Source organism: Pelmatolapia mariae, linkage group LG1, assembly GCF_036321145.2.
Source record: "Pelmatolapia mariae isolate MD_Pm_ZW linkage group LG1, Pm_UMD_F_2, whole genome shotgun sequence".
Classification (NCBI taxonomy): Eukaryota; Metazoa; Chordata; class Actinopteri; order Cichliformes; family Cichlidae; genus Pelmatolapia; species Pelmatolapia mariae.
The window spans coordinates 33,802,481-33,815,269 of record NC_086227.1 but is presented as its reverse complement, the minus strand read 5'-3'; the positions used below and the strand labels follow the sequence as shown (position 1 = coordinate 33,815,269).

Sequence of the window (12,789 nt, the reverse complement as noted above, 5' to 3'; positions counted from 1 at the left end):
ATCTCAGAGCTCTCATGTTAATATCTGACAGATGCTCAGCCAAATCGTTCCTATTGATGGCCCATGGTGATGTTCACAGCATGCTGGGGATGATGCTGCACCATCAGATCCACAGTTTGGGGGCAATCTGCCCTCTCCAGTCTGCATCCTTAGTTCCAGTTGCTACTTGAAGTTCTTAAACTGTTCCTGAGTCAATTTATTCAGCCCTTCAAAAGCAGCACTTTGATCTGTGCCCGATTTTTTTTTTTTTTTAATAGACTTTTACACCTTATAGTATGTGTCATAGACTGATATAAATAGTCAATTGTGCATACATACGGAGATGTGAAAAGTGGCAAACACCTCCAAAGAAACCACTCATGGTTTGTTTTTTTGCATGTTTGTCACATTTCAGACCCCCATGTCATTACTTAAAATGGCCTAGTCGAAGTCCTGACCTGAAACCGATTGAGATGCTGTGGCATGACCTTAAAAAGGCAGTTCACACTTCAAAACCCTCTAATGTGGCTGGATTATAACAATTCTGCAAAGATGAGTGGCCTAAAGTTCTTCCACAGCGCTGTAAAAGACTGCTGCTAAGGGTGGCCCAACCAGTTATTAGATTTAGGAAGCAACCACTTTTTCACACAGAGCCATGTAGGTTTAAAATTTCATTTTCTTCCCCTTAATAATAAACACTTTCATTTAGAAACTGCATTTCATGTTAACTTGTGTAAACTTTTGTATATTTGTGTGACAGACATACAAAAAAAATCAGGAAGGGGGGAAACACTTTTTCACACCACTATACAGAAACATATGAACATATTTTTCAGGGCTGAAAAGCAGAAAAAAACCCTTAATTATTAGTAATGCCCAGAACGAAGGAGTGACTCCTATGGTTGCAAAAAAAAGTGGTTCTATAGTAATCTTAAACATGTCCACAGCTCTGTTGATTTTACTGATTACGGTCCTAATGACTTTGTCTCCATCTCTAGTTTTAAGCCTTATTAAATATATCATGATGCTCACTGTTACAGCATCGTATGGTAGGGGAAAACAGAGCACAACACAAATGTGGCCCCCTGCACCTTTGCACCCACAGAAGGACCAGTGTGACCACAAAATTTGCTGTCTAGACAGCTGTTTTATTTGTCTTTTTCACACAGAACAATATTAGCGTGGGTGCAGCTAAAACAACAAGCAATATATATATTTTAAAAACAACAACAACAACAACAATAATGTAACACAAAAACAAAAAATGAATTAACCTAGCACGTGGCAAGGCTGTTGAAAGAAAAAGACTACAGCTACCAGGACTGCTTGTAAAAAAAATATATTTTGAATATGTACAAAATTGCTGCCACTTTGCAAGTCAGAAAACACACACACACCACTATAAACACATTCACACAGCACCCACTGGCTAGAAATCAGGAAGTAGAGGGAACTGGTCTTTTTTGGTCCTAATTTAAAATTAGCACTTCAGTCTCCAATCAATGTCCAGCTGCTAAATAGAGCTTGTGAAATCTAAAACATGGAACAGAATGAACAACACCATGTTGTACAAGGTAGAATAATATGGTGTTAAAGCAATATTTAACACCATATTATATGACCTGGGTCATAATTTTGTCTTATATAATGATAATATTTTACAGTCAGTTTGTTTATTGTGATCGCCATTACTGCAACAGACTGACAACCTGTCCAGGGTGCACCCCGTCTCTCACTGTTTTACAGCTGGGATAGGTTCCAGCCTCCTGTGACCCTGAATCCCCATTCAGTGTCTGCAGAACATGCTTCACTACCCTATGATTGTATTCTCATCTGCATTTTTCCTGAGTAACTGTTTCTCAGTCAGAATGTCACGTTAAGTTTCACAGTGTCAAGATGATGATATTGAAAACACTCAGGCGGAACATTCAATAACTGGTGTGTAGCATTACAATAGCTACATTCAACTTTTGTATGCAACTTGTGGTATAAAAGTTAATTACTTCTAAACTGTGTCTGTGTTTTTTCAATACAGGTGTGTTTTAAGGAAGCTAAATATCACAGTTCCTCTGAGACTGAAACATGGAAATGATTCGTGGTGGCAGCTATTCTCTTTTAAAGTTGTGATTTAGTCAGGTTTTGACGAACTAAACTCGAAATAAAAAAAGGAAGGAAGCTGCAGCATAAAAATAGAATTATCCTTATATGGAGATGGAAAAACTATATACACAATATAAGATTTGCTTATGTATGTCTTTTTAAACGTACAGATCAGTTCAAAAGCTCAAAGTTCAAAAGTGAAATTCACTGGTACTGAATAGATTATGAAAGATTTGCATGAAAACACACACACACACACACACACACGCACGGCACAACCCTGTATTGCATTCACAACCTCCATCTACACACAGCCCCACACATCCATCCACCCACCCAGTGGTCAATTTCATTAAGGTTGGCATGTTTAAAGGTAACAAGGCCAACCTAAGTGCAAGTTTAAAATAAGCAAGATAGAACAACGGATCAAAAAAATAAATACAAAAAAGATAAAAACAAACAAATGAAATATAATTAACTACAAATAATCAATTTATGGCCTGCGATTACTAAATGTGGAAAAGCTTGCTGTGTTGGGCCAAATTAGAAATCAGAAAGTGAGTATTTTGGTAATTTTGCAGCACAGCATGAATTTAACAACACACTGTATTCTCTCCTGTATTTTGCTAGGCGTCACAGAATAAAAGATCTAATAAAATTAATTTGGCATTTGTACTTTGTACTGTCAGATCAAGTATTTGGCAGTGCAGCAACTTATTTGCAATTTGAAACCTGAGGGACAAAAAAAAATGTGTTGATGCAGAAACAGCCTTCAACAATAGCTGCTATTAACAAAAGATGTGTGAATGTTTATACTGACACAGTGCCTCAGTCTTCTGAAATCTAAAGCTTGAGGTAGCAGACATGACAGGAATTTTTAAAGTGCGAAACATACATTCAGATAAAATTTCACATTACAGGAAACCGTTGTAACGTTCAGTGCTGTGAAAAAGTATTCACTTCCATATTTGTCACACTTAAATGTTTCAGATCATCAAACAAAATTTAGACAAAGGTTCACTTAAATAGAGCCTGTCTGACAAAGAGAAGCAGCTAACAGATCTCAAAAAGCAACCCATAAGGCCACAATCTAAAGACACAGCTGAGAAACAACATAGGGGTGGGAAGTGTGATTGTCTGGGGACCTGGATGACTAACCATAACAGAACCATGAATTCTGATCTCTACCAGAGGATCCTGAAGGAGAATGTAGGGCCATAAATCTGTAACCGGAAGCTCAGGTGCACTTGGGTTATGCAGCAGGAGAATGATCAAAAACACACTAGCAAATTCCTCTCTGATTGGCTCAAGGCCACTCCACAAAATAATGTGGCTGATTTAAAACAATTATGCAAAAAAGAATGGTCAAAAATGTCTCTACAGTGATGTGATTGCCAATTATTGCAGTTACTTGATTTCAGTTCTTGCTGCAAAGGTTGGCACAACCAGTTACTTTTTCACAAAAAAATTAAAAAAAAAATCAGGAAGGGGCCAAATATTTTTTCACAGCACGTCAATAACACTAAAGATTAGAAATAGAAAGTTTCATATTGCAACACGTGCATGAATAAAAATGCTCTAAAACACTGGCAGTCTTTTCAAAACACATAAGGGCTTCTCAGCAATTTGTGAAGAAAGAGTTAAAATAACTTTTACATTTTCATACAATTCATAAGGTCATTATCTGTTTAGAAAAACTACATCTATTGCAGAGAGTTGATATTGCACTAGAAAAACCAAACAAAACAACGCGAATGGCTTGCATTACCCGTCTGAGCCACAGCTGTTACAGATGTTTACACAGATGTTGGAAGTGCAGTTAATTAATGTAAGTAAAGAAACAATAGCTGTCACTGAAAAAACAGTAATTGTAACCAATTTAAGATTTTAGAATATCACAGATTCAGCCTCTAACTTACATCACTGAGGAACTAAAAGGACAAACTCTTAATCAGAACCATCATTAGGCAAACCCAGATCACTGGGCTTGTCTTTCGGCCCTCTGCCTTATTCGGCCACTGTTGTTTGTATTGCTGGATCTTCGCCTTGCTCTCCACCTGTAGTTCGTACTGTACCAGGACTTTACTGTAACCCATCTCCTGTGATATACATTTGTAAATTCCCTTGCACCTACTGTCCATGCTGTCAATCAGATAAAGGCACTGCTCTTTCCCAGAGCTACAGGATGTAGAGTTTTCATCGTGCTGCCAACTGTACTGAGCATGACGGGATGACACTGGGCATTGAAGGAAATACTTTGAGTAACGTGGGACTGGGACTGGGTCACCTGTATAATTTGATGCTGTGGAAACAACAGAAGAGGGACAATTTCAGTTCTGCTTTTTGTTTTGTCTGTTTATTTTTAAACCAGTCAGATTTCAAATGCAGTGTAGTAAACCTAAATCAAACTGGTTTCCTTCCCTCAGGTAATTGTTCATATAAGGACCAAGGGCAATGTAGCTTTAAAGCAAACAGCAGAGAAAATGCAGTTTTACATTTTAACAATCATTGTCTACATAGTGGAAAACTGGCATGGTGTCTATTTATGCATTTGACTTTTCCACCGCAGTCAGCTCAACAAATAGAATAGATACAAAAGATATTACCTAATGGTGTGTAAGTGTTTCAGTTGTTAATTATAGAATATAAAGCATAAGAGAACTTCTCCTTTTAAAGCCTTCAAGTTAAAAGAGGAAGTTGATCAGCTATGGGGGTTGGAAGCATTTATAAAGAATAACAGAATAGAAGAACTATATCATATGCAAATAAACATAAAAGGATTACTAAGAGATATTATTAATGTAAATTATTTAAATTTTAAAGGGTAAATGTGTGTAATGATGAAATCACAAGTTGTGAAATAAAAACTTTTTTTTAGCATCTCAGATAATAATGATCTTAAGATGTTGATAAGATTAAAACTGAAGCACGTTTGACCACAGAGCAAACTGGCACCACTGATGAGTATCATTGCAGAAGCGTGTGGCATACAGATGCACAGCTATAAGAAGAAACAAATCTAGTTTTTGTTCCCCTTAACGTGTGACCTATATGGCGAGACAGGAAGCTAAACTATGATGAATAAAGGTTAGGCTGTCTGGGTTTGAATCCCCCTTGCATATGGAGGAATACAATGTGCCCACTCTCACCTACCAAGCTATTCAAATGAGTCTTATTCTCTGGTGGTAACTGGTTTCCCTGGTTGAGGTTCTGTCTTGAATTTGCGGTTTGCATCAATTTGCTGGAAAATTTGTGTGTTACATTACTTGTGTAGGTTTTCTGAAATATGTCACTCAAAAATGTGCTGTGAGTGTATTCATTTATCCTTTTAACACACATTTTGCCATTTGCCGTTGATATTAGTGTATAGACAGAGCTTGTGTTGCTGCTGTTGCTGCTTTTTTTGTTGTTTTTGCTGTGCATATGAGGACACAGCACCATGGCTCACTAACGGAAACCACAGAGGAAGCGAGAGCGGGGTCTTGCATATGCTCATGCATCTACACAGTATATTTTGCAAAGGCTTTTATAACTTTATAAGAGATCAGTTTCCTACCTATAATTCAATTATGTATAAGTGTATTGTGCTTTTTTCCCATCCACTTATTTTTTATGGTTTTGACTCTGCTAAAGTAGCTTTACACAATTCACACCAATATAAGATAAACAATCCTTATTTTTCTTTTATGCTGTCCATTCTGCATTAAAACAATCCACATTTTAGCCATTTTCCCTCTAATGCCAGTCACCAGACTTTACTGCTCAACTGCATTGACTCAGCTCTTTGTGAGGGTTTGTCAAGTTAGTTAATAATTAACCACATTTAAAATATTTTTTTACATGTACTTTTGATAATCACTGTTATGACACCAGGCATTTCTTTATCAGTCAGTTTTATAATAGAGGAAGAGAGAGACTGAACTGAAGGGCTTTTTCATGATCTGGTATAAGTTAAATAAAGATTATTTTGAATGGTAAAACATTCAAATCAATTCAAGTGAACCAAAGACTGAAAATAGTAGGAAATTACTATAATAGGTCTACAGTTTGCCCGATCATGCAGTCTGCTGGGCTACAGCTTAAAAGGCCCTTTTACTCAATCTTAGATTTTTAGACTACTTAATAAAAAATAATACATTTATATTTTATGATAAAGCCAATAGTGTAATTCTTAAATATCAGATAAATATATAAACAGTTAAAGACAGTTACTGATAACACTAACAGGCCTCACAAACTGTGTTTAGTTTTTGTATTAGGTTTCTGAACTAGCATCACAAAAGATAAGAAAGGGAGAGGATACATTTGGGTAATTTTCAACTAAGAAAGTACCAACTACCAGTGTATACAGCACTGTATTGTTTTGTGGTGCATCTAATAGCTCTTGTGTTCGGAATACAGGAAAATAAAATTCCAAATACCCCCAAAATATTTAAACAATTCCTTCTATGATTGTTCTTGGACTATCGTTTGACCTTTGGGTTTTTCCTTTGCTATGCAGGGTCTTCACCTTAAAGTGTCCCAAGATTAGTTTTGTTGTCAATTGGCATTATGCAGTAAAGTAAAACTGAAATGAATTTAAATACCATTGTGCCCAATACAGATGGAAATGTCCCCAGTGGCTGCATCATGCCAGCTCCCCCTGAAAAAGATAATGTATGAGTAAATTAGGCAGTATGGAACGATTATGCTTAACAATCGATTTAAAAAAATAACATGTTACTGGAACTAGTGGAAACTTTGTATCTGTGTATATTGTTTTCTAACTAAAACATCTTTGATTAGAAAATAATTTTTGGTAGTGTGTATGATAGTACAGTACCAACTTCAGTATTTTTCCATTCACACAACAATCTTTGACTGTACTGGGATATTGAAGCAAAAGGAAATCTAAACAGATCAAAAGCAAAAAAGTGGAATGATTCAATAACTGTAACATTACAACATATAGTACTGTCCCCACTCATAAATGTGCTGCAAGAGGGCTTCCACATCTACATGGTGCGGAGTTTTAGGAGTTTTACTATTACTAATATTCTGAAATTTGTTATCCTTGTTAACTGTCAAGAAAAAGGGATTTCTCCCCATCTGTGGGTAACTTAGCCTGATCTCGATGCCATTTCCTCATATGTGGAGGATTACTATGAAGTGAACCTTGACAAAATTTTATCAGAGAAAAAAATCCTTAGTGGTTAGTCATCTCCCACATAAAAAGAAAAAAATCATCTGCATGTATGGAGCTGCAAAAACCCAGCTGTACTTTTGCATGCAGTGTGGTTGTGTTTGTAAGTTAGTTGGTTGAGGTTTGAGTAGCACTAATTTTACCTCACTAGACCCTGTTCTCTTTTCATCGAAATGTTTCTTCCCATTTACAGTTAAAGGTACCTTCCCTTTTTAGAGGTAATTTTCATCTTCAAGTCAAATTTCTGTGGAACAAAACTAGAATCACAAAGTAAGAATGAAAATACCAGTGCATTGATATAGTTCAATATAGTTCCTATAAAAGTATTTACAGAAATTGACAAGTTTCCATGTGAGAAGAAAAATATTGGGAAAGTTTAAGTAAACACATCTCTTTAGAATGAAAACAATTCTCATGTTATTATCTGACTTATGTTGAAAAACTTAATTTCCTTGATAGTTTGCGTAGTATGCTTTTTTAAACCTGCATTTCCTGAAAGATAACAGCTGCTGAATGTGAAAAACAAAATCACACATTTTATTACAGCAACACATTTTTAGAGTGTATGAACCTAGTGCCATTTCTGAATTGCTGCGCTTAATAATAAGATTAACAATAGCATTACTTTCATTGAGCCATGCAAATGATCAGGATCACGCTCATGGATGGGCAGGGCCGTGGACCACAGAGAAAAGGATTTGTTACCTCGATCAATGTGACAATGTTATTAGTTCATTTGTGGACTGATTTGCATGAAAAATGCATGACTAGAATGAGGCTTGGATCCAGGAATCCAGGACTAACATTGCAAAACAGGGAAAAATGTGACATTTTGCATCATATCTTCACAAATACATCTTAATCAAGTTGGAGAAAAAAAAAAGAAGGGGAAATTAGTGCACGCTGTCTTGATGTTCAAGAAAATATCACAAAGTAATCTAGATATCCATCTGGATCCAGGTATTCAATTCTTGCAAGGTGTGCAGGGAAATATTCTTGTTTTTTTCAGTCTGAGTCTGCCTGTGTGTGCACAGACAAGTCTGGAAAGTCACAACAGACTGGAGGGCCTGCAGGCATCTGGAGGGAATCTTGCAATCACCCACTAATGAAATATGCGTTACTCATACTGAAGTAGACACATGCATATTGCAGACATGGCAGTGCTGACATATTCTTATAGTTCAGGCACTGTTTAGTTGCCAAATCCTTAATGCATACGTGTGACACAATATCCTGTACTCGACTAAAGCAAAATGTTTCGACACGTGGCTGTATATAACTAATTTGTGGTTACTGGTCCAATTAAACTGCCCAGAGTTGGCTGTTATATTCTTCTGTGTTTCTCTATGCTATCTCCAACTCTAGTAGTATCTAAGACTATACAATCTAAAATGCATTGAGATCACTATCTTTTGTGAACTAGCACTATGTAAATGAAATTTGCTCAATTTAATGCACATTATTTTGTTTTGGTATGTGTTCTCTTTAATCTAGGAGTAATATACAACATATACTCATGATTGTCTTGGTTATTTATGTTAATATTTTCTCAGCTGAACAAAAGTCTAACACCTGTTGACTGATACCTGATCGGTACACAGTACACTAGCCTTTCATAAAGCAGCAGAGCTACAGTAGGACAAATTCACAAACAGCTCCAAGTGTCAATATGTGCTGAAATATTGTGACAACATAATTTACCGGACATTGTTTTCGTAAGTGTTGCTTCATCCTGGATTAAGTTTCCAGTGATTCATCTGTCGAGCTTTATCAGGTGGCACAACACCACTGGCAAAATGTATGCTAATGATGTTGCATAATCCTTTACACACTTCAGGGTGTGCTAGCATGACCTTGTAGTATATGAATCACACCTGTGTATGAACCAAGAGGTACACTGAGGAGTGTTACTACGGAGCATTGTTTGTATAAATATGACCATGTTGGTATTAGTAATGTTGGTATTAATAAACAGTCATGATGCTTTCATTGCCTTTTGACTGTTGACCATCAGCAGCAGAGGAAATTAAGGTAACTAAACATGAATGTAAAAAATGAACATATTTCATATTTCTGTTAATGTTTAGGGAAGGAAAAGCATTCAACACAACTGTGAAACTGACTTGGTGTTGCCTTGGTTGACTTACCTCAAATAAGGTAAACACTAATATTTTAATTTACCGTTGGAAACATTTAATGTAATTGTTGGCTGTGTAGAATTATTCTTCATATTTTACAGATACATATTTTTTATGAGTTCCAAAAGGTTCGGAGGTCTTACTTTGTTTCACGTATGCACTGGGTGCCATTCCAGCCACAGTAAGGATCTCTGGATAACATACAGTCCTGGCAGGTGTCTCCATACTGGGAACAGTCTGCTACATCAAGTTGGACCAGTTGACTTCCACTGTTCACATACAGCTTTTTCTGTAATGATGGACAAGTTTTCTTAATGCACTGGGCTTTTTAGTAAAATTCAGTGAAAAAAAAGACTGAAATGATTTCAAAGTTATTAATTAGATGATATAGTAGATTCTTTAGGAGGTAAAATTCTTTTCCTTTTGTTCACAAAAACCATTTATTCCATATGAGTAATCTTTGTGGTTTGATTGGGACATTGGTTACACAGTGATCATTGTTACTCACAAAGGTAGACTGAAGGATGATGCTGAGAACATGCGCTTTTTGTTTGAATGGTTGATACTCAGCAATTACAAAGGTGTGACTTTCATTCTGCAGCACCTTATGAATCCCTCCATTATCTGTGGAAAGACACAATGGGGGTGAGGGGTGAGGGAGGAAATGACTAACAGTTAAAAACTGTCTAAACACTTTAACCTACCTCAGCCATCCCACTCACTCTCTGGTTGTGTTACCTTATATGACACTACATTTTGTCTTCAGAACCTGTATAAACTCATCAAATAAATTTGTTAACCAGTGACTAACTGTGATCTCAGCACCACACACATCATAAGGCACAATCCACTCTGTATGGTAGCCTGTGGGGTAGTCATTTAACAGTCATATCTAACTCATCACATACTTTAATACTCTTCTGATCATATTTAGAAAAGGCTGACTTAGTCACTGAGGTCAAAGTAAAAACAGCGTGCATTGACTCAACATGTTATTTTAAGGGGAACTGCAGTAAAATGAAAACCAAAAGCCTGTTATGTCAACATCAAAAAAGAAAAAAAAAAGAAAAAAGAGGAAGTTTATATCTGGGAGTTTTATATTACATTCAGATTGTGCCACACCTGTTCTTCTACTTGTCACCTTTGTGTGAAGACCCCAGCAGGTGTGATCATACAGGAAACTTTCGGTTTCTGGTTTTGGAGGTTACACCACCCACCTACATTTGCCCTTTAGTAAATAATTCCTCTTCATTACAACCCAGTCCTTCTCGGTCTGTTCTGATGTGTGCCTTATTTTACTAGACATATACTAGTAATGACTACTTTAATATTGTGTCCTGTTTCTACTCACCTTCCAGTGTACACAAACACACAGCACATTCTTCTTAACATTTAGTATTTTATCATTTAGATTTTTTTTTTTTTTACTCACTTAAAGATAGGAAGATGACGTTCTGATTAATACTTCTGCTGTTTGGTTTACTGTCAACTTTGATGTGGGTATACTTGTGATGATTAAAGAAAAGAAGGCCAGGGTTGCTGACAGGATGAACCAACTGCTCCATCTCTGAAGTCTTGTCAATCTTCTTCACGGTGTCCACTAGAAGCTTAGTGCTATCAGGAGCGCACTGAAGGAAAAAAAAGAAGAAGAAGTGCTCTATTTAATAGAGCATACCACGTGTGGCTCCATTTACCCCTTGCAGATGTCAAGCCTTTTTTTCTCTTGCTGCATATAAACACTTTACTCTGATAATGCTGGCAGATTAACCATTTAAAATTCAAAAGCTGTTATAGGATCAGTGAATTAGGAGGAAATCACGTCTCTAATTTCCAAGTTACTTGTTTCAAACAAGTTTAATACAATTGATTTATTTGGCATTTTAATGAGGCCTGTGTTTACCAAAAGATATAGCTAAAAAGATAAGGCCAAGCAGTTTGTGCTTTTAAGTATAATTACACAGTTGGTTTGAAAGATATCAGCCATAAAATACATGAATCTTCATGTAGTGGCACTGTTTGCTACACTTTTCTCTTCAGAACAGTTTAAATGTCTCATACCATCCTTGGTCTGTCCATCTCAGCTTTTGTGTAGCCTTTGAATGGGGAGTTTTCGAAGATTTTGTTGATACCTTCAATCGTGTAGACACAGACAGCACTCATCCCCCTGCAGGGAGACACATAGTCAGCAGGCTTGTCTGACACATTTAAAGGAAAATGGCTGAACTGAACTAAGTGTGGAAAAAAAAAAAACAGCTGACCATACAGACTGGGAAAAAAGAAAAATGAACAGAACATGGCTTAAAACTACAGAGGACATAAAGTGTCACCTGACCAAATAAATCCAAGTTAAATCATAAAAGCACTATGAAGACGGCCATTTTTTTAAATTCCAATTTTCCCAAGTTCCTGTGATTTACTTCTGTGTAAAACTTCCAAATCAAGCAGCCAAGTCATTCTGGTTTAAACCTTTGGTGACTGTGACTTTATCCATGTGATGTTAAACCAGTCATGATCATATTTTGAGAAACAGCACATGACTCAGTTACAAACACTGAGTCATAAAAACAGACAATAAAAACAGAAAATAACTGTATTATAACTATTATTTTATGTTAAATCAAATGTAATAATATGAATAATATTACCATAATAATGACATAACTATGATACAGTAGAAGCATCAAAATCAATAATAATAATCCTACCATTCATTTCTAAAGAGTGCATAGATCTTAGTATCCTGCCATCGATCTGCATCCACAGTGGAAACATCCACCAGCTCAGAGAAATGCTGTTTTCTCTCAGGATCTCCACAGAAGAGCCTGGCATTCATCTGGGATGTCCAGGTAAACTGCAAGTTGTTCTTAGGACCACCAACATCTGTCTAGAAGCAATGGACAGTCAATCTATCATTATGCATTTATTTTTATTTAATTTTTTAATGTTGGTGGCACTTAATACAAATTTTCTAACTATTTTGGTCTTACCATGCAAACCTGGGTCACAAAGGGGAGCCACATTTCACTGAACAGTCCAGTGTCTTTGCTTTTCTCCCTATAGAAGCCATAAACTCTGTTCTGCGAGGGATCGTCTTCGCGTTTGCTGAGCATCAATCCTACATAATGCTGCTCTAAACATTGAAAGAGAAATATTTATTTGACTCCAAACATTTATAGTGATGTGATTTCACTAAATAAGGCTCTCTGGCTCTAACTTTATGAAAATACCTTTATGGTGGTTCTTTGGCCGCACTCTTGCTTTACCAAATTTGTGAATGCCAACAGATTCATCAGATCCAGAGCGTGTTAGGTAGAGATCTGTACTTTGTTCAGATTCTGCAACAGTGGCAAATTGAAGTTTTATAGGGATGTACAAACAGGGAGAAACAAG

At 36.4% G+C, this 12,789-nt stretch overlaps 1 protein-coding gene across 4 annotated transcripts in view; it reads right to left on the bottom strand.

Annotated features, from left to right (window-relative positions):
* Positions 1-1,128: 1,128 nt before the first annotated feature.
* The window catches only part of LOC134631307 (semaphorin-7A), a 41,844-nt gene continuing 30,183 nt past the window's right edge, over positions 1,129-12,789 (bottom strand). For all 4 annotated transcript variants that reach the window (XM_063479528.1, XM_063479511.1, XM_063479538.1 and 1 more), the window contains 9 exons: positions 12,627-12,734; positions 12,387-12,529; positions 12,105-12,283; positions 11,458-11,563; positions 10,832-11,027; positions 9,908-10,023; positions 9,543-9,688; positions 6,666-6,721; positions 1,129-4,381 (listed from right to left, as the gene is read on the bottom strand). In XM_063479528.1, the coding sequence (XP_063335598.1) occupies positions 4,011-4,381; positions 6,666-6,721; positions 9,543-9,688; positions 9,908-10,023; positions 10,832-11,027; positions 11,458-11,563; positions 12,105-12,283; positions 12,387-12,529; positions 12,627-12,734 (1,421 nt within the window). In that variant the 3' untranslated portion in view covers positions 1,129-4,010. The remainder of the gene's footprint in view (positions 4,382-6,665; positions 6,722-9,542; positions 9,689-9,907; positions 10,024-10,831; positions 11,028-11,457; positions 11,564-12,104; positions 12,284-12,386; positions 12,530-12,626; positions 12,735-12,789) is intronic.